Source organism: Barbus barbus (assembly GCF_936440315.1).
Source record: "Barbus barbus genome assembly, chromosome: 29".
Lineage (NCBI taxonomy): Eukaryota > Metazoa > Chordata > Actinopteri > Cypriniformes > Cyprinidae > Barbus > Barbus barbus.
Window position 1 is genome coordinate 4,024,179 of NC_136757.1, and position 27,878 is coordinate 4,052,056.

Genomic DNA, 27,878 nt, shown 5'->3' on the forward strand with positions numbered 1-27,878 from the left:
TTGAAACTGGAATTTAATAGGATGGCCCTAAAGCCATGATTATCTTTGATATATCCAATCATGCATATAGTTTTTTGAGCATATAAACAACTGACTTTTCACCATAGAGTCCCGTACAGTGAAATAGGAAAATATTAAGAAAGATGATATATCTTAACTGCTTGGAAAATGAAAGAGTTGTGTTTGTTAACTTCAGATACAAGAATACAGTAAAAAAGTAGTATGTAATTGGTAAAAATTTATTTCCCTGTTACTGAGAAGCATTCTTTAAAAAAAAAGTAATAAAAGGTATTAGTGTACTTAGGACAACGACATTGAATACCATCTACATAACTGCATACCTAATAGACTGTACATTTTTAAATCATAAAATCTTTGAAACGTAAAAATACAGTAGACCATAGAAGAAATATTAAAATCAAGTGACATACAGTAAAAGTTCAAGAGGTAAACTACTGTACATAAAGTGAAGATATGCATTTTTTTAATATGAATTATCGCATTTTTAGAGCTACACTTCATTAGTAACTAACTCAACTAAAGAACATACTGTTTAGTTTAAAAACTAAAACAGAACATAGCAGTCATTAATATTACTACATCTAAAACTATTTTAAAAATAGTTTTAACGGACAATAAATTATTATGACAAATACATCCCATGCTTAGTTACAAAATTTGTTCTCATACCATTAACAACACAAACAAATGCATTTGTATTTTGGCTGCAGACTAATAAACATCTGAATCCAGGGAATCATTGTGGTGAATCAGTAGTACTTACATTTGTATCTATTGCTGCAATAAGCTGCATATTACAGTACCACAAATGCCACAGGCATAATCTTATTTTAGAATGCTTGTAATGATTTCTATATGCAATCTTGTATATTTTAATACAACTTTTAAAAATCCTCTGGTTTTGCACCTTTGGATTTTTTTTCAACACATGCATGCACATTTACAAATAATTGTACAAACTAGCAAACCGTTGCATCCAATTTAAAGTTTAAAGCTTAGCATGCTATCCCCTGTAACGGCTCATTCAGGGTTGGGAGTAGGTCAACAATGGGCATTAAAAAAAAAAGACTGTGGTTTTCAACTATTAGCATCAAGCCAAAATGTAAGGTGTATTACAGTAGGTGCACATAAGAAATGTTTGACTGCTCAACATGTATACTGGAGTATCTTAATGAGTGACAGGTGGAGGCTGGCCACCTTGTGTCCGTTTTCTCAACACACTCCTGTCCTTTTACAGCTTGAGCATAAAGAAGACCTCGTTGTCTGGGCTCAGAGGGCTTTGTTGGGGTGGTCCTGGTGGAAGCTGGCTCAAAAGATCCAAGCTAACACAGGGACTGTGGGGTACACTACAAGCTCCTTCAGGATTGCCACGCTCTTCGATGGGGCTCCCAGATGTCCTAGTCAGGCTTTGTAGCCGCTGCCTCTCTTGGGCCTGCCTGGCTCGGTTAGCGATGTATCTCACCCGGCTCTGGCTCCGTGAGGAACTCCTCCGCAAAGGGGGCGTCTCCTCCTCTTCCTGTCCCGCTTCAGAATCGTTCCTGCACTGAGCAAAGTCTTTGCTAGTGAGGGGCTCCACATCGGTGAGCCTCTTGAGCTGCTCCGTTAGATCATTCTGGGGCTTTCTAAGAGTTTTCCCTAGTTGACGGCTTGGCCTCACAATGAAACTGCGACTAATGGTGCGATACTTGCTCTCAAAATTACAGACGATGTCGTCTGAAGTGAGATCTCCAAGACTCTTGGATTTCAAGCTGCTGTCCATGTCTTTTGCCAAGGGGGTGGTTGACCTCTTGGAGCCAGCAGAAGAAGCAAGAGTGGAAGACTGCTTTAAGCCCTCCATGTACAACCTGCTCCACGTGTGGCGCCTCTGCATGGGCCGGATGGGGTCTGTCTGTACAACCAAAGGCCTGGGTTGTAACTCGTCCTCTGGCTCACACATCTCACCCTCCCGCAGGTTGGGGTTGGACTTGCTCTTGCTGAAAAGCGAGACGTTGCATGCTACAACGGTCGACCGAAGCTGACTGGATCGGTTGGCCAACGATACTTGCTTGTCCGAGTTGTCCCGGGCTGCGCTAAGACAGGTAAGGCTCTTTCTGGAAAGGTTGGGTAAGGACAAATCAATCACAGTGTCATTGGACGAAATGCTGGAAGACGATGACACACTATCCCGATGGCTGCTGGGGTCGAGTTTGCTCCAGAGCCTGTCGTTTAAAGTGGTGTCGATAGAGAATTCGGGGACCACTGATGGGCTGTCTGTTTTTATCACTGCCTTCATTTGTCCTTCACTTTTGGCCCTTCTGACTGGGGTCCTCAGTCCCGTTTGCATGCTTCGTCCAATGTCTCTGTCAAACACTCCTTTCAATGCCTGCATCCTTTGAGAGCTCTGAGTGGTGGTTGTTTCCTTTACGGCATCTGTCTCTAGAGTCTGTCGTGTTTTTATTTCAGGAATGTTGGGATCAGTGACTGCTTTTTGCACAACTGCACCATCCTCCTGGTCTGGCAATGGGGGCGTATCACATCCAATGTCAAGGTAATTTGTGGAAAGTGCAGAGTTGATGTGGCTGTTCCCAGAATCCTTGCCACTGGTGCCATATGGACAAATACACTGGGTTAGTGCAAATGATTTCCGAATGTCCTCATTATTTTTCACAGGGCTGAGATTTTCCCCATTGGAAGATGTTGTTATTGCTTTGGATGGTGAAGACAATGTAGTGGAGGGACAATGTGGTGAGGTATCCACAGGGCTTTGTGTGGAGGTCAAAGGACTGTTCTCCTGAAATTCCTCAGTAATGGATCCCAGATATGAGGTGTTCAGGGATGGAGTTGGACTCTGCACTTCAGAATTTTCTGAAAGCACATGGCAAGCAGAAAAATTAGTTATACAGTAAATGGGGAGTAATACAATTAGGTATAGTATAATGACAATTAAAATGCTGTTAGAGTTTAAAACACACACGGCTACATAAAATGTATCATGAATGCCAACAAGACCAACAATATACAGCAATATATTTTGCACATGTATGAGATAATACATTTTTGCATAGCACATTTACAGCAAAACAAAATGAAAAATAAATGTGAAGTGTGTATTTTATGCACCACTTGAGCAACTAATTATTGTCTGCTGTTGCTGCGGTGTCAAAACAATATTTTGATTGACCCACATCGACATGGTATTTATACTTATGGGTGAAATCAGGTTGATGCCTTAAAGTTGTCTCTGCATATTAAACTTGGATAGGAGTTTTTATGATGAAAAATACACACTTCAGCTTTAAGCACAGTTCAACAAAACCACATATTTGGACACAAATGTATTGCAAACATATAACATGCTTTGCCTAAAATTGGTCCCATGTGTTGCATTTAAATAATAACATAATACAATTATATAAAAAAATGAAGAGACCAAAAAAAAAATGCATGTATAAATTAAAGATATTAATTATATTTGGTATACTGCATGATCCATTAAAGGTGCAAAAGTAAATGTAAAAGTAAACAAAACATAAGATGAGCAAAAAGGCTGGAGATTCAGGGAAACAACACTCCATATCTTTTCAACATCACATTTTCATCATTCCTATGTTACTTCCACAGTTCTCCTGTTCTGTACAGTGCATTGTGTAAACGGAAATGCTTTAAGGCTTTATTAAAAGCCTTTTTTCTTGTGATGTAAATCCCTCTCTCATTGACGAAAGATTAATCAAGCCTAAATGCAAATTTTATCCTCCTTTTGTCATCTGCCAAACAGTCTGATCTTTTTCAGAAAAAAACACACCTTTCCTCAAGTAGCATGATTTGATCACCATGTCCATATCATAAATGGTCAGACTTTAGTTTTTGGAACAATTCTCACTTTTAACAAACTATTAACTACAACTTTTGCCTCAATAAACAACTTATTTGCTGCTTATTAATAGTGAGGGAGTTGCTACGTTTAGGTATGGGATTTGATTAAGGGATCTAAAATATGACCATGCAGAATAAGGCATTAATATGTGCTTTGTAAGTACTAATAAATAACAGAAATATAAATATTGACACTTTAGACCAAAAAATGCTGTTTCTTTGCACATGTTCTGTAAATTGTTTGATGTTGAATATAACACACAACACACATCATGATGAAAAGGTTACATAATTTTAATTCAAATGAAATGATGAAAAATCTTTTTACCTGGTAATTGGTCAGCCCCTCAGTTTTGCACTAAGGATAGAAAGCATGCAAGAAGGAAGGAACAAATAGGTGTTTTAACAGGATAAGTGCAGATTGAAACAGAAGGACAGTGTAAAAGGGAGGGAGATTGGTACACCAGGAATTTCCTCCGACAAAACATATATGCTTTGTTCTAAAATGGATTTATAGATGCACAATAAAGAATGGGGGCATGGGAAGGTTAATGTTTAAAGATCTAAATAGTTATGAGTACTAAGAGGGTTTAGCGCCATCATCATGAGGAGCTGAGAACCTACGATGTGGATGATACCTTTAAGAATAGGAAAATGCAGCTGCAGCCACTCATTCATAAGTCATATGATAATCCCCCACTCCCAACCCCTAAATCAACATGCAAGAATGTAGTTAGCCAATATTCCCCATGTAGAAATCCCATGATTTCAAGACCTGCCTCAGTGGTAAAAGCTGAGCATCTGGTTTGCATTTGCTCAAGTGCGTGGGGCAGAAACACATCCTTACTCCTCACAGAAGAGTCTTGTGACTCTCACAGTCTTGTGACAGCACTAAAATCAGTTACATTGCTGCATTAAACAGATAAAAACATACATGCATAATATTGGTAGGAGTGTCCCTACACACACAACTTTCAATCAATGAATTTCAATGACTTTTCCTTTCATTCATGATTATTGGATTTTTTTAAATATATAGTATGTATGTTTATATGAGTTATATTCACTATACTTTCTATTATTATTAAATTTTATTCGTTTCCAGAGTACTTGGAAACCCAGTAATAGCCCCAAAAAGAGATTTTCATTGCTCAAAGGTTGAATCTAGATATTTAGATATATAGATATTTAGTGGACTTTTCTTTTAAGTATCAAAGTATCTTTGTCTCAGATATTTTCCCTATTCCTTAGGACCCATAGAAACTAAATGCAGACTTTGCACAACAATTTAAAACATTGTTGAGATCTCCAACAGTAATTGCTCTCCATTTAAGGGAAACAAAATTTATTTTTAATGGAAGACTGTTTTTTTCTTCAGCATTCTTAAAAGTTAATTAGGTTTTGCTAAGGGAATTACAGATCATTTATCATAGTAATTAATATATGTGTTGGCAAAACCTTGCTCTATAATCATTTTCTAAAACAATTACTTCAAAATCACAAAGAAACATTGATGGGATGCCCTTATTGTGTCAGTTACTGATGCCCCCACTGTCACCATGCAGCTACATTTTCATTTAAATCTGGTTTAAGGTTATTGATTTAAGGACACGGAAACTGAGAGGAAATGGTGAGCAAATGCACATTAAAACCAGTCAACCACATTAATGCTTAATATGTAGTATTCTTGTTTCTGTGACAGGATCCCATTGATGACATTGCCCAGTTCTAGTGGGGATCAGCCTTCATTGAGATCCACACAATCCACAAGGTCTTTGGTGGGTATTTGTTGGATTCCATCACAACCTACTGAAAACTATCCTACTGAGGCTGGGACGTTCTAATAATTTAAATCCATCTAACTACAATTACCTTACCAGCGAAAAACAAGGGGGATTTACTGCGGATCTCATCCATTTTCTGAGCAAAGAGAGCATTCATCTCGCGTTGCAGTGTCCCTGCGGCCCGCTTCCGGTTCTCCATTCCTCGCGTCGGAAATATGGTGGGTAGATCAAGACTGGCCAGACTGTCATAGCTGCTAGAATCGCTATCAGACAATCTTTTGACGTCATTCACAGATCTAGTCTCGTTGCAGTTGCTGCAATAGTTGGGTGGAGCAGGGCATTGCCGACAAAGGCTAATTTTGCTGTCTGGAATTGGAGGAGGTGGTGTGGATGGGGACCGAAAGAGTCGGCGTGGTACGCTACACGAGCGATCATTTCTTACAGTGGGGTCCTCAATGGGGTTAAGGGGTAGTGCAGCCAGTGTTTGTCTGGCCTTTACCCTCGATCTAGGTAAGGGTACAGGCTTGGGTAGAGCCTGAGGATCTGGTTTGGGCTTTGAGGCAGTTTGGGCCAAGGCTTGTGGTTTGAGAATGGGTTCTGGCTGAATTTGTCTGGAAAGTGTTGGAGACCAAGACGCCCTTTCAGGTCTGAGGGGAGCAGGTTTGTGCTGGGTAACCTTCCTCTCCAAGTCTGGACTCTCCTTGGAGCCAATTACACACTTTATGCAATTGGAAGTCATCCCAATCCTCCCAGAGCTGTTGATAGCAACACGGGCAAATACTCCTTGCTTCTCATCCAATGGACCCTGGAGTCGCAACCTGTTGGCTCGCTTCAGCGGTTCGCTCATTGCGCCCCGGTTTCGGCAAGGTGTAGCACGGGGCTTGGGATAAAAGAAAGTACTCTTACCTTTACTGTCGTCAGGGTGAAGCTGCCCGTTGGTGCCGTGACCCCATGATTTTGCAGATGCAGTATCTCCGTTGTGGTGGACAGGTGGCCCCTCTTCCGATTCCCGCTCCTCGCTGGCGCCCTCCGAGCTGCAATCTTTTGTGTCAATGGAGATCTCAGGGAAGCCCCTCTTGACTTTGGGTTGGCCCTTGGTGGGGGCACTGGCTGTGCGGCGCAGGAGATGAGCACCAAAGGTGCTCTTACGGTTGAGAAGAGCAGCAGCATGGCTGTCGAGAGATGCCTGCTTTGGGTTTCTGTGAAAGAGTCCTTTTATACCACTGACTGCTCGAACCTGCAATGGGACATCGGAAAAATCAGCAGGCAATATGAATCTAAGACAAATGGAATCATCTAAACAAGATGTAGTGTAGAACCTTAACTAGGTTAAATAGATTTCATAGATTCTTCTTCGAAATAATTGACCAGGAAAAAACTGCCTACCAAACCACTCTGATATCTTGTGCCCAGCTGGAAAAATAAATTAAATCAACTTAAAGTATCCCTTTAAAACCAACCCAGGCTCATTGGAAATACGTTTGTGGCAAGGTTTCTGCGACATCGATATTATGTACCTTATAGCACATTTTGTGGCAGTTTCAAAGTGAAATGTCCAGTGAGTGGCGCTAAAACGAGCAATCAATTTGTGCCCATGGCCACATTTTTAGAACGTTTCTTCAGGTACATATTATGACTGTTCAGAATTCAAATGTCGGTAAGTGTCACTAAAAGGTTAATGAATGTAAAAGTGATATAAAAATATATTCGCTGACACAACCGTGCTATTTTAACTTACGGGAGTTTGACCTGCTCTGTCAAACCATAGTTTCACGGGATTCGTACTGGAGTGCTTCACAACGCTGTATCGGGTGAGTTACTGAGCAAACCTACAGCATTAGAAAACCCATACATATGATGCAGTATGTGACGATAATGTTAAAAAAGGATCAGTCTTCAAATCTCACAGCATGTTAAAACTGTTTTGAAGTCATAAAATAATATAGCGCAAGGAATTGGGAAAATATTAGGCTTTCTTATTCGAAACTCTGGCCCTGTAAATCATACTTTATTATACTCTGCCTCTAGTCTTCATTTCAACTGGAAACTGCAGTGATTTTGTATGTATTGGTATGTTTTTTGAGTTTTGCAGAAATGTAGAGGCACATATTTCCAAAGAGCCTGGGTAGTTTAAAACCATTAAAACAGACTAGCCTGACAAGTGGAGGCAAGAGCTGCTTTTCCCCAAAGCATTGTAAGCCAATGATTTCTACAATCTACAGAAACGTATGACACTTTTGGAAAATGCAGTCGAGCTTAGTGGCTATCTAATCGCACTGGGGTGGTTTAAGATTTTCAGCATAGTATACAGACAATTAAACTTTTTTTTTTCATACCAGCTACATAATCAACATCATTTGAAGAGAACCCTATTATGATAATTTGCCAAGTATTATTAATCCACAAGTTAAGTTCTGTTCTAATCTAATGCAACAACTTAAAAAGTGTTACCATTAGAAATCAGTGACAATTTAAATGACAAATGTTATCACAGATGTAGCAGAATTTGGAATCAACAGACAAAATGTGGGTTATTAACACAGACCTTTAAAGATGAAGGTGCGGACAATGTTGGGAATTTGTGGTGGTAGTGTTAATAACTATGAAATAGGAATAAATGTCAAGTGAAAGGTGACAGGACATTTATGTCCAACCATCTTTGATTTAAAAAAAAATGACTCTGGGTGATCTATTTTGATTCATGCTGAAACAATGTAGGGGATGCCTAACTTGCTTGGAATAGAGAAGCAAGATATTGAAATCTTTATTATATAATGTTAATAATTAAGTAATAAAATACAGTTAAGGTCTGTTTACTCAAAATAAATTAATAAGTAAATTAATGCAATTTTTCTGTTTCTCTGCACAACACCCAGTGTCATTTCATGAACCATGTTCAAGTAGATCCATGTGAGACTTCAAAGTGCTGTCAGCCATCTGATCTCCTCACTAATATTGCGTCAAAATACGTTCATGCATTTGTTTGTAATTTTAATGCACTTATGCTAATCTACACAATTACAGCAACAAGAACAATATATTTCTTTGGCTCAAAAAAGGATGTAAAAAAGTACCTGCTAAACTCCAGCTCTCATAGTAGACACTCATAATCATGGATAGGAATAAAGAGGTCGTAACACTTCACAAACCAAGATAAACGCATCCCTCTCATGGACTCTACAGCTTGAGTGCTGTGTTACTGCAAACCAGCCAGCCAAAACCCTATCATGGACCTTAAATGCCCTGAGTTAAGTGAAATAGGAGTGAACGCTGTCGCCTGCTATAGGGACATTGACACTGGATCTGCTTTAGGGGTCAATGAGAATGCAGCCAAGGAAGGAAGTCACAGTTATGTCACAACTCATTTTGTATGAGTTGACATGGTGAAGGCTAGCAAATGAATCAGGGCTTAACCGCTCACTGTGGGCGGGAGGGGGAGGGGGATGGGTTGGGGCGGGGTTTGCAGGGAGCATGCAGGGTGCTGATTGGGTCTCACTACACCTGAGTTTTGAACGAGGATCCTAAAAATTTCCTGCCTCTATAAACAGCTTTTGGACTAAGATGGGTGCACTGAAATCACAAACATAAGAGAAAGAGAAGTAAGAGAAAGAGAAAGAGGGAGAAGGGCAAAAACAGACAAACTACACAAATAACATTTGTTGTTGACGCTGAATGTTTAGCGCACAAATTATGGACAAAAGCATGACATAATTAAGCAGTGAGCATGTTTACAACACCATGTGGCACTTTGTACGAACAGGGTACAAACTGTCCTATTCATTTTTTTCATATAGCATCAGTGGCACAAATAATTTTTTTTTTTCTTAGATATTTTGAAATATAAAAAAAAAATTAAATTGATAACATAAAATTAACGTAGCTTGAAAAATAGGTAGATACAGATCTGTACCACTTCCATTAACATGTTTTAAAAATGAATATGGTTATTAACAATTACAATCATACATAAACGTCATAATTAAATCTATTGAAGTGAATCTACAAACATGTTACCCATTTGGCAAAAGATTACTTTTATTTTTAAAATTGTATAAATGCAAAAATTTTATGTTTATGTGTTTGTTTAATATCAATTGCTAAAAAAAGAATAAAATAACATAAATCAGGATTTTATTCAGACCTGTATCACATTTGAGTTACAGAGTTGGAAACCACATATAGAAACATTTAAAATAAAACAACTCATATAATATTTATTTTGACCTCTGAAGTTGATAATCAACAAGTAAAGAATTTGACTGGTAATTCATTGAAAATTCATTGACTTTCAATCAATTGATCAATCAATCAATCAATCAATCAATCAGCCTATTTTGATAAAATTAGTAGGAAAGAATTAGTGGTGAGGATTTCTTTAACATATTAAACAATTTCTAAGTGTCATTTTTGTAAACCATTTAGCTGTGTTAAGAGCCTACTTTAGCAGTCTACAACAAATAAACATCATATTTTTACTGTAAGCCATGTAATGCCAAATGGCTAGAATCAATATTAGGATTTTGAGACTTTTTTCCACAGTCTTTTAGCACATGACAAGAATATTCAAAATCAATATCTTTTTGACTTTAACAATGCCAGATACAGCTCTCGGCACACAATAGCACCAACATTTTTTTGCCTGTAAACCACAAGAAGTGCTCACCTTACTGGTGATGTCATTCACTGCAACATGAACAAAGATGGAAGCTTCCTCCATGCCTTCCAAATACACATGTCGGTAACCTGACAATCAAATATACACATATTAAGGATGCACTAAACATTGGAAAAAACATATATTCCAAATGCCTGATATAAGCACAAATATTTTTTCTTATATAAAAAGAAGTGTAATATGTAAACAAAATTTGGTACCGGGAATCATGCTGTTAAAGGCGATGGTCCTCTGGCCAATAAAATCTTGGCCAATCGGGTCATGGTCCCAAACCAGGAAGCGTATAAGAGCAATCTCTGGCATGTGAAGAGTGAAGACTAGCGTCTCCTCCCACATAGGATTGAATCCTGAGAGAGAAAGAGAGGAGGGGGAATATAAAATAGTGTGAATTTATGCAGATATAATGGAAAGAGAGAAAGGATTGGACGTGTCAGAATGTTCATATTCATCTGCCTTTTTCACTCCAACAAAATTACCTGCTTGACCTTCCCAAACCAGGCAAAATAGGCCACTTAACTGAAATTGCTTGCTTCAGAGTGACTGAATTACTTAAACCTGCCAGTGTGCCTTTACACTCAAGTAATATTCTCTTGGACTTGTCCATTGTATTTGACAGCAGATCTATAGTCCTTCTTGAACAAAATTTCTAACATACAAGTTGACAAAGATTCAATATCCTGTATCCTATAGCATCTGAGGTCCCACAGGGCTCTATCCTTAGGCCAATGCTGTTCTCTTTTCATCTTATGAAATCAACCCATACCGAGTGAGCGGTTCCTCAGAAATCTTCTCCAAAATGATCTCCATTACAGCCACTTCATGTCTCAAAGCATACAGAAAACGAGCCAATTTCCAAAGCCAATTTTTCAGGGTTATCTCTTTACGAGATTGCATCTACACATTACTCAATAGTCTGACCACCCCTACTGACTAAATCTAGCCTCCAATTTTCAAAAAACATTTGATGATACTTAAAATCTAAATGTCACTTTCCTTTTTTTAATCTTTAGTATCTGAATACCACAGTACATGTACAAGTGAGTTGTTTTAGTAAGAAACCGCCTGCAAGAAAATAAATGCAAATGTAAATTGAGGTCATGAATTATTTAGTGGTTGGGAGATGCAGGTTGAGATTATATCTGGTGCAAGTATCATGCATAAATTTATTACACCTCTTCCAAACAAACACACATAACAATGAACACTCCAAATAATGGTCTCACAGTTGAATGATACTTTGATGACCAATCCCCCAACAATTACAGGTTAAATGGCAAGCTGTGTTGTTGTTTTTGTGTGTAATATAAAATATGTCACGGGATATTGCATCTCTCACCATTGTCATCAACCACCCTGGTTTGCTCTTTGCAGCAATCCACTGGTAGGCCGATAATCTCCACTTCCACAAACGGGTCGATTATCTAAAGAAAAAACATTAGAAAAAGCGCTTTGAAATAATACAAAATCAAACCATGCAGTTGTGGTTACAATACCTTTTTAAACATCTCAAGATAAAATTCCTAAAATAAATATATATATTATATATTTGTTGTATAATTTAAATGCATACTCGTGTCCTCCGTAAGTAGTGAGTATACTGTTATTACTTTGGATTTATGATGATTTGCTATGGTCCAATGATTGTATAAATTTCATGAAATGATTTCATGCTTTATTATCAGATAGTGAGAAAGTCTGATTACATGCAGGTTGTTTTTTTTTAAAAAAAGACTTAATTTACTGTTTTAATAAATGTCACGAGTCTTATTTTGCATGAATCATCAGTGCACATTATTCAAATGAAATATATATATATATATATATATATATATATATATATATATATATATATATATATATATATATATATATATATTAATATTATAATTATTTTCCTTTTTTTGATACCCTAAATAAAATGAAAGAAAAAAAAGATAAAATTAAGTCTCCCTCATTATTCCTCACTGAATATTCAGTTTCACTCAGAAATACTTTACAATATGGAAGTTAATTGCATTGTAACCTAATTATAAATATTTCCATGGTGTGCATAAATTGCAGGGATGAATCAGAGGCATTTCAATTTGTCCTATCAATATCAGTCATATTGAGAAAACTTTAAGGAATCTGATGCGTGTTTTATGTTTCATTTCAGTAGTGTGTGCTAAAGAAACCGGACACTAAACATAAGCTTTAAAACTAAAATGCATATATTATATATGAGTTATTCTGGATTTGGGATTTGTGTTGCTCTCTTGCAATGAAAGAGGTGTTAGATAGATGAAATTGTGGTGGAAATCAATCGTGTTGGCAGGCTGATCTGATCCACAGGCTCAATGAAATCCCATGAAGCAGGATAAACCCACAGTTAGTGACAGCTTTAGTGATTATAATGGGATTGAAAATGTTCTACGTGACGCTGCTCATTTTCTATGTACAATTTGAATGCCAGTTTTGTTGTTGTCTTGATTTACCTCTCCTCGGTCACCCAGCATGGAGTCTTTAGGCTTGGGTAACTGCTGGCCGCTGATGATCTTAAGAACCAATTGTTTTTTCAACCGCCCTGGTAAAGGATCCTCAGCCACTGGATTAAATGAACCTGGAAGAACAAAGGAAGAACAGAATTCTGTACTTACAATTCCATAATCATATCATAACATGAACAAATCTTTGCAAAATTCCTAGTTTTGCTTTGCTAATACACTTATTCACAAAGACTGACTTTTGTCCACTGTTATTTGTTTTAATATTTCTTGTTTATTTCTTTGATAAAAAGGCAGTCTTTTGTGATGGAATTTTCTATTATAAGGAATGTTACTTGTTGATATAAACACTATATTATAATGATTTTGTGATGTTAAATTAATAATATAATATTTAAAAAATGACAATAAGAACAGCTTAGCAATATGCTCCTTGTGCATCTATACTACAATGAAATATAACATAATCTGGGTAACACTTTACTTAAAGCCTTTATACATAATGCATTATAAAAGTTTTCATAATGTATGTTATAATGCATTATATCTTTTCATTAATAACTGTAACCCAAGGTAAAATGCATTATAATACTTGAAAGTTTGTATGTCATGTGTATTGCGTTTTCTAAAAGTGTAACAATGAAATAGATAAGTAATATAACATATTATAAATCTGGTTACAATTATTCATGAGATCATACAATGCATTATATGGTTCATTACAGAGCATAAGCAATGCATTAAAATTAATTTTATAATTGCATTATATTTAGTGTTGTATTTAAGTGTTACCAAAATCTGAAGCAGGAAGACATTAATACAGACAGACATACAACATCAGTGACCAAAAAAATCAAACAAGCAAACTAGCAAATGTAGGCACTCACCTTCGCACATACAGACAGGTTTCAGGATGTAACCACAGTTGCCGTTGCAATAAAACTTGGCTCTGTTGAGCTGCAGGACTCTGCCCTCTGTCTGGTAGTTCAAAGCCACTGCATAAAAGCCATCAAAATTCAATGACTATTACGATTAATATTTACAAGCATATCTCTAGTGTTAGGGGCCATTTCAGCAATTGAAGTCATAACAAAAATGTAGCCTTTTTATTATTAGTAATTCCTGTAAATCCAGTAGTGTCTTCCAAGAATTGAACCATTTTCATATTAAATTAAAATACTAGAGCATAGCAGTGAGCAGCAGGTTACCAGTATGTTTCAGACATACTGTTTATTCATTGGTTTCTCCATTAAACATAAATATTTGTTTGTGGGTGGACTGGCATACCCAGATGGCAGCCGGCATTCCAGAAGGGCTGTGGGTTGAAGTTGCTGGAGTCCACGCGGTAAGGAGAGGGGTAGATACGCGAGAGCTGGCGCTGGTTGAATCGCATGAACTGCACTGGCTTCTGCTGCATGAACTGATGGGCCTTGGTCTCGCTCATCGATGACACCTGCCAACTGCTGCTGCTCACTGCAGTGCAACCCAACCCAACACAACACAACACACATGCATCAGATGTGAAAACATACACTGGCACATATTCACTGGACTGCAACCATTTGAACTGATCAGAGCTGATCAGATGGAGCCATGTGGAGGATGAGTGCCATTTAAAAAATAATCAGGTTATTCATTTGAAAAATATAAATTGTAAGTAAAGAAAACAAATAGTAAGTAAAGAATCACTTTACAAATAAAAACAATAAACAGACCCGCTATATGAAGACCCGCTATACTACCTCCTGTAGTGAATCCATGTGTTTTTGTGAGAAAAATATCCATATTTCAAACATAACAAACACTTTTCTTTCACTTCCGCTATCTGTCGTACGCGGATTGCGTAGGACGTATCCGCAGCGCGCACCTCTGACATATGCTAATCTCACAAATTTGTTTACAGGAGAAAAGGTACGGAGCCCCTAAGAGCTCATGGTGGTGGAAAGATTTCGGGGTGGGTGAAAGAAATTCGGGGTAGGAGGAAAAAATATTTTTCAAATCTTTTGCGTTCTCTCGCAAAACTTTGCGTTCTCTCGAAAAACGCAAAAGACGTTATTGGAAGAGAGCTGAACTGGATGATGAATGAACATTGAATCATCAATGTACTGACTTTAAATGAAAAATGACTCTATGGTATTGTCCTCTTGCATTATTGACAAACTATTTTCCTGTTTGTCTCTGTAAAGCTGCTTTGATACAATCTGTATTGTATAAAGCGGTATATAAATCAAGGAGACTTGACTTCATTGGGTAAGTGGCCCTCCATGAAGCCGCACTCTTAGAGCCTAAATAAATAGGGCATAGGATACATTTTTCATCAACTTCATAATTCTGAATCTCACAGGAAGTTTGAGATTTTCACATATATTTTCTGTTCTTCTCACCTTGTGCCTCAAAGTCTGGGGTGCCCACAGATTTCGTGTATACCAGATCAGAAAGTGCTCTTGACAGCTTCATAGTTTTTTTCTTTCTGTTAAAACAGATTACAGTTACAGACATCAATGATATGACTATATCTAAACCCACACACCATGAGTGATTCTACCAGTACCTGCTGTGATGCACTGGTGCTTTAGAAGCCCCACTCGAGCTCTCCTGATCCGTGTCCGTGTCCTCAAAACTGGAGGACTTCCTCAGTTTACATGTCTTTTTCTACAGTGAACAGATGGAGTTGAGACAATGCAGTGTTAATTAAGTCAACATGTCACATATAACATACAGTCAGCCGGTCATTAGCAGAAAATAAACTCTGAATTTATTACACTGCTGAATGTAAAATACCAGAGAGCAGTATACATGTTATTATTTCTATAAATCATTAATTCAGTATGAATAATTGATGTAGGCAGAAGACATATGTATTTTTCAGTGTGTGCAGGATGTTGTAGAAACATTGTTTGGTTTAGTATGGGTCCATATGCATTATACTATATAAGTATATACTATAACTACCTTGCGTTTGGAGAAGCTCCCCATGAAAGATTTACCCAGACGTTTGTTGCCACCAGTGTTGGCCTCGTCTCCAGTGTCAGCGCTGTCTTCTGCTTTTCCCTGTATTAAAAAAAGATTTATTTCAGTGAAAATACGGACAGGAATATATACATAAATATAATTTGGTATAACATTATCATGACAGTAAATGTAAAAAATGATATTCATCAAATCTACATTTTTGAAATGGAACAGAAAATCTTTAAAAAAAAAAAAGAATTCAGAAAAAATGAATAATATTAAATATTAAACATTATGAAAAAATATGCTTTTTTTTGTATATGCTATTTTTTGTTACATCAGGCTTTTATAGTTCAGACTCGAGTGGAAGAGTGAGTAAAATACCCTAAATTTTATTCAGAGGCTTAAAAATGTGCAATTTGCAGTTGATATCTATATTAGAGTATGATGTCATTCTGAAAGCCTGAAATGTAAATCAATGAGAGCATTATAGCAGTACAGCAGATACTTCAAATAAAACACATAAATGTCAGTTGTCACTCTATATCTACTTATAACATTTCTTTAAAATATTACATTTAAATGATAGTTTTATGATCAAAGCTTTGTAGTTTCTGTTGTGGTATAATGCAATGTAATGATGATTGACAGATGAACAAATAAATATTTCCCAAAAGTCTGTTGCATGATATATTCACAAAAATGATATGTAAAATAAACTATAAATCAGATGACACGAGGCATGTTGTCGATTGTGTGTACAAGCAAAGTAAATATGAGAGATACAAGATGGACAACACACTTATTCTTTGACAACAATCACTAGGTGGCGGCAGCAATCTATTCATACAAATATACAGTAAATGGGACTTATCATGGAGAGCAGGATTTTTCTTGCTGGTACAATGATTAGCTACAACATTTTTAGTTTTAAGGGTACATGAAACAGATTCTCGGTGTCAAGGAGAGAGTGGACTTCAGGGGAAAAATGCTATAAATGTATAGCATATGGCCAATTTAAGCATGTTCGCCTGTATCTCTGTGGGCCGTCAAGGACGGTGGTGTGGCATCTGCTGAGAAAAAACCACTGTGTGCAATCCTGTGTCTTATTTGCATAAGCCTGGAGTCAGTCCTTAAATAACCACACAGCACACATCTGTACAAGGACAAAACTAAGCTAATTAGATCACTTGCTGAACAGTTTAAATGAGTGAAATGTAAGAGAACAAGACTGTTTTTTGTACTATGATTAACATGGTCAATTAAAAATCGTCGGCTTGTTATAGGTCCATTTAGGTTATGATCACTTTCTGTCTGTCTGTCTGTCTAAGTGTATAAAATAGTGATTAATTCAACAGTAAACAAACTACAGTACATTGATGTAAATGCATGGAATAGAAAGAACACAATGCAAGCAGAAGTGAATGTGGTCATTTTGTCTGTAAATGTGGTAACACTTCCTCTCCTGGAGAGGAAGGAGTGACATGTATGGTGAAGTACAGAATATTAACCTTCAGCGGTGATTTGTCATGTTTTCCCGTCGGCGGCATGGCTGCGATGGTAAAACCGTCCGGATCTTCCCGGTCACGAATTTTTGACTCCTTCATGAGGTTATCTAATTTTTTCTTTGCAACGTTTTCCGCCTGCTTCCTGTTCATAGACGTCTGGAAAGGGAGACAGAGAGAAGTGAATTCGAATGGACTTAAAATGAGCATTTTAACAGCATCTGCAGGGAACATGAAGGTCAAAACCATTCATCAAAATATCTAGATTAGTTCAACTGAAGTCTTGACCTAATTTTACACACAGAGAAAAAATCATGACAAATATTCACTTGCCAAAATGCATCTTTTATTTTTACATTAAGGCACTTAAGAGAGAGGAGCTTTCATTCAAAATGCATGAGTCTTTGAGGTTTCACTGAGAGCCTTGTACGATTGAAACGTCCTGCTAAAAGAAATGACAGATGTAGAACGACCTGAAGAACTGAAGATTAGCGTGAATCTCATTAAACTTGACCAGGTGTCAATATATATATATATATTTCACATTAAGAAAATAAAGACTAACTTTAGTACCATTAAAGGTATTGCATTTGCACTTTATTTTCATAGCAATTCAACATTTTAAATCTCTCCAGCTGTTGAGCTGTTCAAAATTCTAACACACTACTCTTACTTTTTCTTTCTAATATTCTGTATGATGGACTATACTGCTTTTGCCATGTTGTATACAACAGAGCAGACTGCATGTAATTGTCAATCCCATAATGCAATGCACTCGATTTCATCTTCTATTTCCAGTGGTGAATAAACATCATGTACTCTTTTTAAATTTTTTAAGCTAAAATATAAAAAAAATAAAAATGCACCACAAAACTAACAATACTTACATCTCCATTCATCAGCTTACAGTCATCCTCCATCTCATCGGCACTGTCTTCATCAGACACGTCCCCCTCCTCTGCATTCTCATCTATATTAGGGGGCAGTTTTTTCCCCTATGAGCAAACATATAAAAACATGTCAATACAAGATTTGTGAAATGTGTTTTCATTCAATTTCTTATTGCAAAAATGCTCAATGCATCTGTGTCTGCATTTGCATACTTGAATAGGGAATGTTTCTGGCCCTAGGGTCTTCTAGCACTAACAGCATCTTACAACCCAGGGGACCCATCGCCACTTAAGCTGCTTTATCAGTAAATGCTATGATTGACTGGCACAGAACAGCACTCTGATGTACTGACTGCAGAACTGACATGGACAGGGACATTAACAGCAAGAGGCCAGCGATAGATGACAGAAATGGGTTAATCAATAGCGGTTAATCAATCAAACAATGTCTGACCCCAAAGAGTAATTCGTTTTAGCACGTGCTGTCGCATTAGCAGACGTCGTAAAATAAATGTCTAAGCAATTTTGAGTAATTTTTCTTCATCAGTGATTAAATTTAAAGTATTTGAAAAAGTGTTCAGAACCTATGACTGCATTTCAAATGTATTGAGTTGAATTATAGTCTTGGTCAATGGTAACAAAGCAACGTTCCGGGCAAATTCAGCGAGTGAGCTGCGTTGCGAGTGTATTTTCAAACACGCGGTCTGTTCGCTGGGCTCCCGGTAGCCACGTGCCGAGCAATTTGTCAATACCACCCGCTGGCCCAGTTTGCAGTTCAGGATTTACTCTCTGGTGGGAACGCCAGTCTGTCTTCCAATTATAGCGTCAACTCGCCTGCCGAGCTGCTCCATCTACGGCCCAATTTTTAACCCTCACACTATATTAAAAGCACAGGAGAAGGCTGCACTTCAGCAAATATCTTTAACAAAAATTATGCTTGAAAATAATGTTTATAATCTTTCATAAATCAATGCATGCACTGCACACACAATTACATCATGCAAGCTGATTTATATCATGAATACATTTGACCATCATCTAAAAAAAAAAAAAACATGGATTTGCTCCATAGTGTTGATGTAAAAACGTTTAGATGCTTACCTTGATGAGTATTTTGCCTTTTAGGGCTTCAGGTGAAGGCAGAAGTCCAGACGGGTCGGTAGGGATGAAGGACACGTCCAGTTTATCGCCCAACACTTCAGTCAGATACTGAGCCATCTTCTTCTGCTGAGGGACGCTGCAGTGATTTTCAATGGACAGAATCACTGGATACCTAAGGAAAGATTATCCACAAGACTCAGATCTACCATAACACTGAGTCTAAAGACTTAAAATGCCATTAAACTGTCAACGTCCATTTAAAAAGTGGTCAAAGTGGCTTATTCAGAAATCGTCAGAGCATATTATTCTGTCAAATATAAAATAAAATAACTCATATTTAGCTGTTTCCTGTCTGAGGTGGACAAACAATAATTCCGGAGGTTAAGCAATAATTATTTTCAGTGATTTCAGCACTTATTTCGTACTCTATTTGTGGAAAGCACAGACTATTTTTGGTACGAGAAACCTTGATACATAATCCATAAGTGAAAAACAGATCCGGATACTGACAGATACTGCTGTAAATGTGCACTTTTACACATCACATCCAACATATTTGTCTAAAAATAGCTTTTTGTTTACTGCGACCCTCTAGAACCCTTGACAGCGTGCAGCTTTATTGGATTATCACCTTTAGCAGCAACAACACCTGAAAGTCACAGCGATGGAGGAAACATGCTGTCAGTGTGAAATGTTCATGTGGACACACACATTCACACACTCCACTGCTCAACAGCGCTGTGTTCAGACTCAGAGAATGAGATATTACAAACACAATGTGACTGTGGGCTAGAATTAACTGCCAGCAGTCAGATGCATAAACCCTCGGGGCTGACACTTGAAGGAAAGCTCAGACAGACTGCCGAGTAATAGTTTTCTTTAGAAGACACCTCAAAGAATAATAATTAAAAAACCTTTGCACTACTATGAAATATCATGTATGATTCTCAGTAATGTCATAATATCCAATGATATAGATAAATGTGAAAATGATACCTTGAAAGCATGGTGGTCAAAGCTAAATATAATGCCATATAGTAGAGGAATTCACTGAAAACATAACTTTGTAAATAGTAGAACTAAAATAGTAATATATTTTTTACTTTCACTGAATAGTAAAATAAATAAATTAATAAATAACTATTTTATTGTCTTTTAGCTTATTACTGTATCAGCTCTTAAAATCATCTCAATGTAATTTCTTCACAGATACTGAAATTGTTAAATTATTTAAATTGTATTAACTAAAAAATAAAATAACATGAACAACCTTGCACAGTCCTGTATTTGTTGTTAATGATAATAAATAATAATAATAATAATATAATATAGAATAATAATAATATAGAAATAACTTGATCTAAAATATTAATAATTATTATTGTTATTAATAAATAATTTTAAATAAAAAATAATAATTAATAATTGTTATGCTTATTGGTTGTGTTACAGATTGATGGCCTATTCTCATCTCATCTTTGCTTGAAAAAAGTCTGGCTTATGACACTAATCAGCTGTTTATATCTCAGTCAACTCCTGAATCTGTTCATATTTGATATCTTACTGGGTTTTGATGAATGCATATTTGTTGATGGTCTCGATAACATCTTTAAAGAGGATTTTGGATGTCAGGGTGTAGCCATGGTGTACGATTGGTTCTCCATCCTGTCCATCCCAGCAATCCACTGAAGGATGATGATAAAGAAAAAAACGTTTATTTTTAATGCATGTAAAATTCATTTATATTTTATAATACAATTTTTAATTAATAATTCATATTTTTCCATTCTATTTCTAAACAAAACTAAAGCACATTTTAAAAATCATGCAAATAACTTTAAATCTCATTAATCATTTGCACTGCGAAATCCACACCCACTGATGCACTTACTGTATAGGAAGAAGCATTGAAAGACCAATCTCACCTTCCACACATCTGCAGCCGGCCTGCAGCACCCAGGCGTACATATCCACCCGGGACTGGGACATGAGCTGGTCGCCCATCAGGTAGGTGTTGTGGGAGGAAGCGATGAAGTAGTTACTGAGAGGCTCCGTCATGTCCTGGTTCACCTCGTAATGCTCAGGGTTGAAGATGTCCCCTGCAGGACTGCGCATGTAATTCGTAAAACCTGTGTGGTACAGTTAGATGTGATTGGGAATTCCTGTCATAGAGTTTTAGCTTGATTTTCATCTCCAGTAACTAAATTCAAAGCGGTTCATAAAAATCAATCAGCTTAAAATTGCCAGTGGGATTGCACATAAACTGAAGTTTTCAGTGTCAGTTGGTTGTTGTTGTGGTTAAAAAACTTTGACAATAAATCCCATACTCATAATTGGACCCAGAAAGGGACTCATAATAGAAATCCTTAGCTATCTATTCACATTTTATAGCTCTGTATTCTAGATATTTTGTACAATTTACAAATTCGTAAATTTCAGCAACAACTGATTTATACTTTAAAAACTTAGGGTAGTGCCATATTTAGCATAAGTGTTCTCATTTGCCCAAACTGCAAAATAAAAAAAAATCCATGATAGTGACGACATTAGTCAGAGGAGTGAAAAATATCAAATTTGCCGTCACTCCTTCAGAAACGCTGACACAGAGTTAACCAGTTTTCTGTAACTCAATGCCAAAATAACTGTGGAAACGTGCCATTAGAGTCCATGAAAAGGATCCATTGCATGGATTTGAAAATGTGATCGCACTGGACCTCTTATAAAGGAAACTTTCAGCGAATACATTTTAGAAATAAGAAGTGCGTACCGTCAATACCCAGGACACCCAGTGCCTGGTTTTCAGAACAAGGCTCAAACTTGGCCACAATTTCCAGGCAGTGCTCCTTTGAGACATTTGTCATCTGAAACACAAACAGTAAAAAAGATGAACAATTAAACACTTACAAAGCATTCAAAACAGCTACTATAAGTCATCTAATTAAATCAAAGCTACATTTTTATTCACGTTACATACGAAATATGTGATAAATAAGACCACAGGGAGCTTTGCTCACACAGCTAAGCCCGTCTCCGCTCTGGAGTCTGATTGTGACGCCCGACAGCTGCCGTTTAAATGGACTGATTAGTCAATGAGATTCCCATCCACGCCAATCAGTGTCAGATCTTTCCTCCAGCTAATGCAGCGGTGGACGGCGGGATCCTGCCAGCTGCGGATACCGAATTGCAGTAAACCGCGCTGTACATCAACACTCAATCTTAAATGGATTGGTCTACTTTGTTCACAGCTCTGTTTTTTGTCAGTCCATTAAGAAACTAATGATGGCGTTTGATGAGGGCCACTTTTTTCTGCTGGTAACTACTTGAGACAAATGAGACTTATCATGAAGAAAATGTCACTCTGAGTGGTACCATTCGCTTGAAATGCTTATTTTCTCATTCTATATGGTTCGTGGTGGGCTTTTTGTGTTTTTAATTTCAATTCGATTGCATGCTAGTGCTTTATATTGCTGCATTTCAACTTGTAATGAGATTTTAATGACCGCCTGAAACATTATATCAGTGTTCACTTACTTGAATCAAACATCATGTGGATTTGTGATTTGCCGGTCTAAAGTAATATGAAAATTTACCACTAGAGGTGATATTGCAAATGAGGTTACATAGGTTAATGAACAGCAGGATGACATTCACACTTGTTAACATATCAATTCACTTGAGACGACTGTAAGTTCATTGTGATTTCATTTTAAATCACAAATCAGTTTAGAATCCAGAGGCATCTTTCAAAATATGTGCATATAATCATAAAAACTGTTAACGTACAATAATTCCCTACTTGTTTTTATAAATAATTTATAAAACTGAAAAATGTTAATGGGTAGTTGATGCATAACATTTCCATCAGCATTTTTTATCACCTCTTCACCTTCATTACTTTTATTAAAAGAACAAATTTACCATGTAGTCCCTCAATGTCGCCAAATGTGGAGGAGCTGAGAACGAATGTAAAGTATATATGAAAAAATGACTCACGCTTAATATGCGATCAGCTCTCTTCTCATTAACCAATGTTAATTTTTTAACCATTAATAATCACTTGATTCCTCAGTTGACAACATGCAGATGCACACCATTTCCCGAAGGCCCAAATTTATTCCATTATATGCCTCATGTCTAAATATTTATCTGTAAACAAGGTCACTCATTCATCAAATCCATAAACACTGCAAGTGTATAATTCATGTTTCTGTGTGAATGACCTGTTAATGTAGTCTAGTGTTTCAGGCGATTAATAAAAATAAGCTGCCGCCCTTAGCAAAGCTTTATTGAATTCTGTGCTGTTCTTCAAAACCATGAAAGAGGAGATCTGAGAGCGTGTGAGGACAGTCTTTCCAAAATGTTGAGGAAGGCGCCTATGGTCGCATTAGCATGGAAACGACACATTGCATTTTCATCAAGATTATCAAATTATGTGCCTGAGTTAAAAAGGAGGACAACATGCACGATAGATGCTTCACGGTATCTGCTGCCAATTTATCATACAGTGGATTTTACCCACAAAACACACCTTTTGTTCAGCCTCGAGGAAGCGTTTGAGGTCATCTGTGTCCAGGTGGTCTTTATGGTTGCTGTAGGTGAGCATCAGCAGGTACAGATCGCGCCGCGTTGACATCATCTTATAGAAAGAGCAAAACTCCTCAAATCCCAAAGTGCCCTGGTTGTCATCAGTGTCTGCCTCCTAAAAACCAGTGATGGAGAAAGACTGAGATTGAGATCAGTGAGATGGAACACTAAACTAAATTAAATTATCAATTAAGAATTTGCCGGAAAAAAAAAAAAACTTAAAAATGAAGGTGAAGCAAATAGTTTAAAGTCATTAATTTGGTGATGTAGTTATGTTTTAAACACTGTCATTGAGGGAGACAGTTAAACGTGTTTTCTGGAACACAAAACGAGAAGTTTAGCAGAATCCATGCTGCACTTTTCCACACAACAAAAGCAGAAAAAGTCCAGGAGCTAGCAGTTACAAAAAAAACAAAAGAATGAATGAATGATGCATTTATATAGCGCTTTATTGTGTATTGCTGTACACCCAAAGTGCTTATATGAATAATCTTTATGTTAATGATGCCAAACGGCTAGGCTCTTGTGTGCTTTGTAACTCTGGTGAAGGGGAAGATTCTTAGTGAATAACGATTGAAATTATGGTTTGTTTCTGACATGAAGCTATTTCGACGAATCGCTTTTACGATGGCTTTTTGTAGTTTGACTGATGAATCTTCACCTTCTTCCATTGTATGGAAAAGAGCAATGTAAATAATAAAAGATGACATTTTTAGATATACCCTAGTTGCTCAGGAAGATTTAACCTGTAAAAACTGTTCTGTAATAAGTATACAATTCACTTTGGATGATTTGCGGTTTATGTTGTTTTAAAAATTCAGGAAGACTCATTTTAAGGACCGATTCCCACTATTACCTAGCATGCATATAACTAGCATATTGGCTGTTTATTAGTACTTATAAAGCACATATTAATGCCTTATTCTGCATGACCATATTTTAGGCCCCTTAATTCTACCAAATACCCAAACTTAGCAACTTCCTCACTAACTATTAATAAGCAGCAAATTATGAGTTTATTGAGGCAAAAGTCGTAGTTAATAGTTATAGTGAGAATTGGACCTTATAATAAAGCGTGACCAAAAATTCACATGAGTTATCCTCCTTACATCTGAAACGGAATATAGCCAGACTTTGACTCCATTGTGTTTTGGGCCTCAACAAAGACACTGCCATGTTTTTTTTGTACAGATGTTTCATGCAGATAAACTGTTTATCACTTTCAGTACATATGCAGTACATATACTCTGCATATTTTTTTACCATTCCTTTCTATATTCTTTCTAAAAAAAAATGCATGTATATCCAAAGGGTTTATATGAACTGTAATCATTTTAGTTTTATTGTAATCATAATTGCACATTTGCTTGCTGATGCCTGATCATTGGTTATGGGTGGAAGATAAACCAGCAGCTCTTCAATCAACTGCAGAAATGGCTCATTCAACAGCAGCAACCCACTGTCACAATTAAACCCCTGTCACGCTGAGAAGTCAAACCCCAAGAAAACAACAGCGCCTCCACATCTCCTGCAGCTCTCAGCCCATAAGAGCCCAAAAGTGTTTTCTCAGCTCAGTGAATCCCGGGCTCAGACGCCGGCGCTGATCCGGAGAGCTGCTGAGTCAAACACACACATAAAGGCTTGCGGTGAGCCGAGGTGTGGAGGATGCAATAAACCCAGAGCTAAGCACCTGAGAATTGCTGCTTTATGGAGAGAAGCGTGAAAACAGGTCACAAACACTGAAGCTGCTTCACAGAGCTCCCTCCGAGGACCTGATATCACTTCCTCGGAGTATATCGGACTGAGGTATCTAAACTAAGCTCCTTTTAAAAGTAATTACATTTAATCAAATGCATAAGAAAATCTAAAAGGGAACTTTTTATACCATAAACATGACTAAAAAAGAAAAAAAGAGTGCTGTTGGTGGATGTCAGTGTATTGCTATACAGTTGCTAATGGTTGCTAGGTCATTTACTGACTCATGTTAAAAGCCATGCCTCTCTGATATCCTGGTATGATAGATTTAAATCAGTGTAAGTCTATTTGATTTTTTCTCTTAGTTTATTGTTCGCCAGGTAAAGATCACAAGCCCAGTTGTTAACAAAAAAGACAGCACACATTCACATTAACAACACAAAATGTGCAGGTTTAATATGTAGGTTTAGGGATTTGTTCAATTCACTAACCATAGTAATTGACGCCTGACTACTACTACTAAAGATAAAATATAATTAACATATTATATAATACATTTTATACACTAACATTTTAAGGTTTTGTTACGTGTGGTGCTGAGGAAGGCACACGACGAGGAAGAAATCTCAAAGTTCAAACATTTAATAACAATCCAAGGAGTCTTAGATTCAGGCTGCACGAACATGTAGACATCAACAATAACCGACAAACTCAAACTCAAAGGACTCAAAGGACAGGAACTAATATAGTGCAGATAACGAGGGCTCGACAGGTGAACACAATGACTAATTAAACGGAATGGGGAAAGCACAGACATGTCACAGGTTTGGGATCAATAAGATTTATATTTATGTTTTTGAAAGAAAATGACTGATTTCATTACAAATACAGTAAAACATTCATATTATGAAATAATATTACAATTAAAGTTTTATATGATTTATTATTAACAGTTTTATATTATTTTAAAATAAAAGCATCATTACTTCATCGATCCTTCAGAAATCATTCGAATATGCTAATTGGTTTATATATACTTTTAGTGAAATTTTTATAGAAATTGTTATTTAAAATATATTTGAGTTAATTTAATTTAATAAACAAACTGGTTTTCAGTAAAGATGAAGAAAAATAAATAAAATCCTAGATGACAGTGTGCCGAGAATCACACAGGTTGTTTGTGAGGTTAAGCCAGAGAAATCAGGGCCAAAGACTTCAGGTGAAAAACACACTCAACATCACACTCTGTTGTTGGATAGCCGGGCCAGATTGCCCCCCTGTGGTTTACTGTGTCTTACACTAAAGGCCATCTGTGTCCATTTACAGCAGATGGGGTGGACGCTGATGAAGTGTGAAGCTTAGCGACCTGCAAACAGCTGATGTGAGGTCTCAACCACATACCCACACACAGTAATCCAGACGGCCTGGAAAAATGGAGCAGAGTGGAGCCATACACACCATAAGAAGGCCATGGTGTGGCCCAGAAAAAAACAAAAAAACTCAAAGCTTTCTGGAAATATCTTCAATGCTGACCAATTACCTGGTCAAACAGCAGTAAATTCATATTCAAAGTAGCAAGTTGTAGATGATTTAGGACAACTGTCTCATGCACATGCATGCAGACAAAAAAATGGCAAGGGCTTTTTCAAAATGCCAAGCTCTAATCTGATTTACAGGTGTTAGGATGCATAGGATGTTAATGCAAATTTTTAGCATCTCGTAATTGAATCTGGTGAAGAGATTTTGGAAAGATCTAAATGTTTTGGTGTAGTCGGGGTCAAACATTTCAGGATCAAACCTTTCTGCTGTTTTTGACAGGATCTAACAATGTAAAAAGTAAACTGGTTGGTCACTTCACGTGTCTGTCAGACTAATTGGGTGACTTCCTATCTAAGTGGGCAATTTTTGACCACAATAAACTACAATGTGACCAGTCTTTTGTCAAAAGTCTAAGAAAAGCCACAAAATATACTGATGGTTTAAGCATGCATAAGACTCTCATTAAGCAGTCAGTCATCAAAAAATTTGTGGTAACTTTTCAAATGTTGTACTTTTAAAAGTTGATTTGGCAAGTGGCTATTATCAACCAATACTGATGTTCCTAAAAGAGAGAAGCAGATCATAATGGCTCACCTTGAACATCTGCTTGACTTTCTGTCTGGGCAGGTTGACATTGAGCTTGTGCAGGAGCTGCAGGACTTCACTGATGCTCAGGCAGCCGTCTCCGTTCTTATCAGCCTCTGTGAAGGTCTGCTTCAGCCATGTGATGGGTAGAGTTAAGGTTCTGAGAGCATAGAACGGTAAAACACCTGCACTAACAACAAACATGTCAGATG

General features: G+C 37.0%; 1 protein-coding gene across 2 annotated transcripts in view; it reads right to left on the bottom strand.

The window, feature by feature from the left end:
- Positions 1-224: 224 nt before the first annotated feature.
- Positions 225-27,878, bottom strand: part of LOC306849590 (1-phosphatidylinositol 4,5-bisphosphate phosphodiesterase eta-2-like) — a gene marked incomplete at its 5' end in the record, with an annotated part of 133,334 nt that continues 105,680 nt past the window's right edge. For both annotated transcript variants that reach the window (XM_079384748.1, XM_079384747.1), the window contains 19 exons: positions 225-2,865; positions 6,564-6,894; positions 10,321-10,400; positions 10,533-10,679; positions 11,669-11,753; positions 12,807-12,931; positions 13,703-13,810; positions 14,103-14,288; positions 15,200-15,285; positions 15,367-15,467; positions 15,768-15,866; positions 17,279-17,431; positions 18,160-18,267; positions 19,264-19,435; positions 20,828-20,948; positions 21,189-21,392; positions 22,031-22,124; positions 23,792-23,962; positions 27,676-27,812. In XM_079384748.1, the coding sequence (XP_079240874.1) occupies positions 1,253-2,865; positions 6,564-6,894; positions 10,321-10,400; positions 10,533-10,679; positions 11,669-11,753; positions 12,807-12,931; positions 13,703-13,810; positions 14,103-14,288; positions 15,200-15,285; positions 15,367-15,467; positions 15,768-15,866; positions 17,279-17,431; positions 18,160-18,267; positions 19,264-19,435; positions 20,828-20,948; positions 21,189-21,392; positions 22,031-22,124; positions 23,792-23,962; positions 27,676-27,812 (4,121 nt within the window). In that variant the 3' untranslated portion in view covers positions 225-1,252. The remainder of the gene's footprint in view (positions 2,866-6,563; positions 6,895-10,320; positions 10,401-10,532; positions 10,680-11,668; positions 11,754-12,806; positions 12,932-13,702; positions 13,811-14,102; positions 14,289-15,199; positions 15,286-15,366; positions 15,468-15,767; positions 15,867-17,278; positions 17,432-18,159; positions 18,268-19,263; positions 19,436-20,827; positions 20,949-21,188; positions 21,393-22,030; positions 22,125-23,791; positions 23,963-27,675; positions 27,813-27,878) is intronic.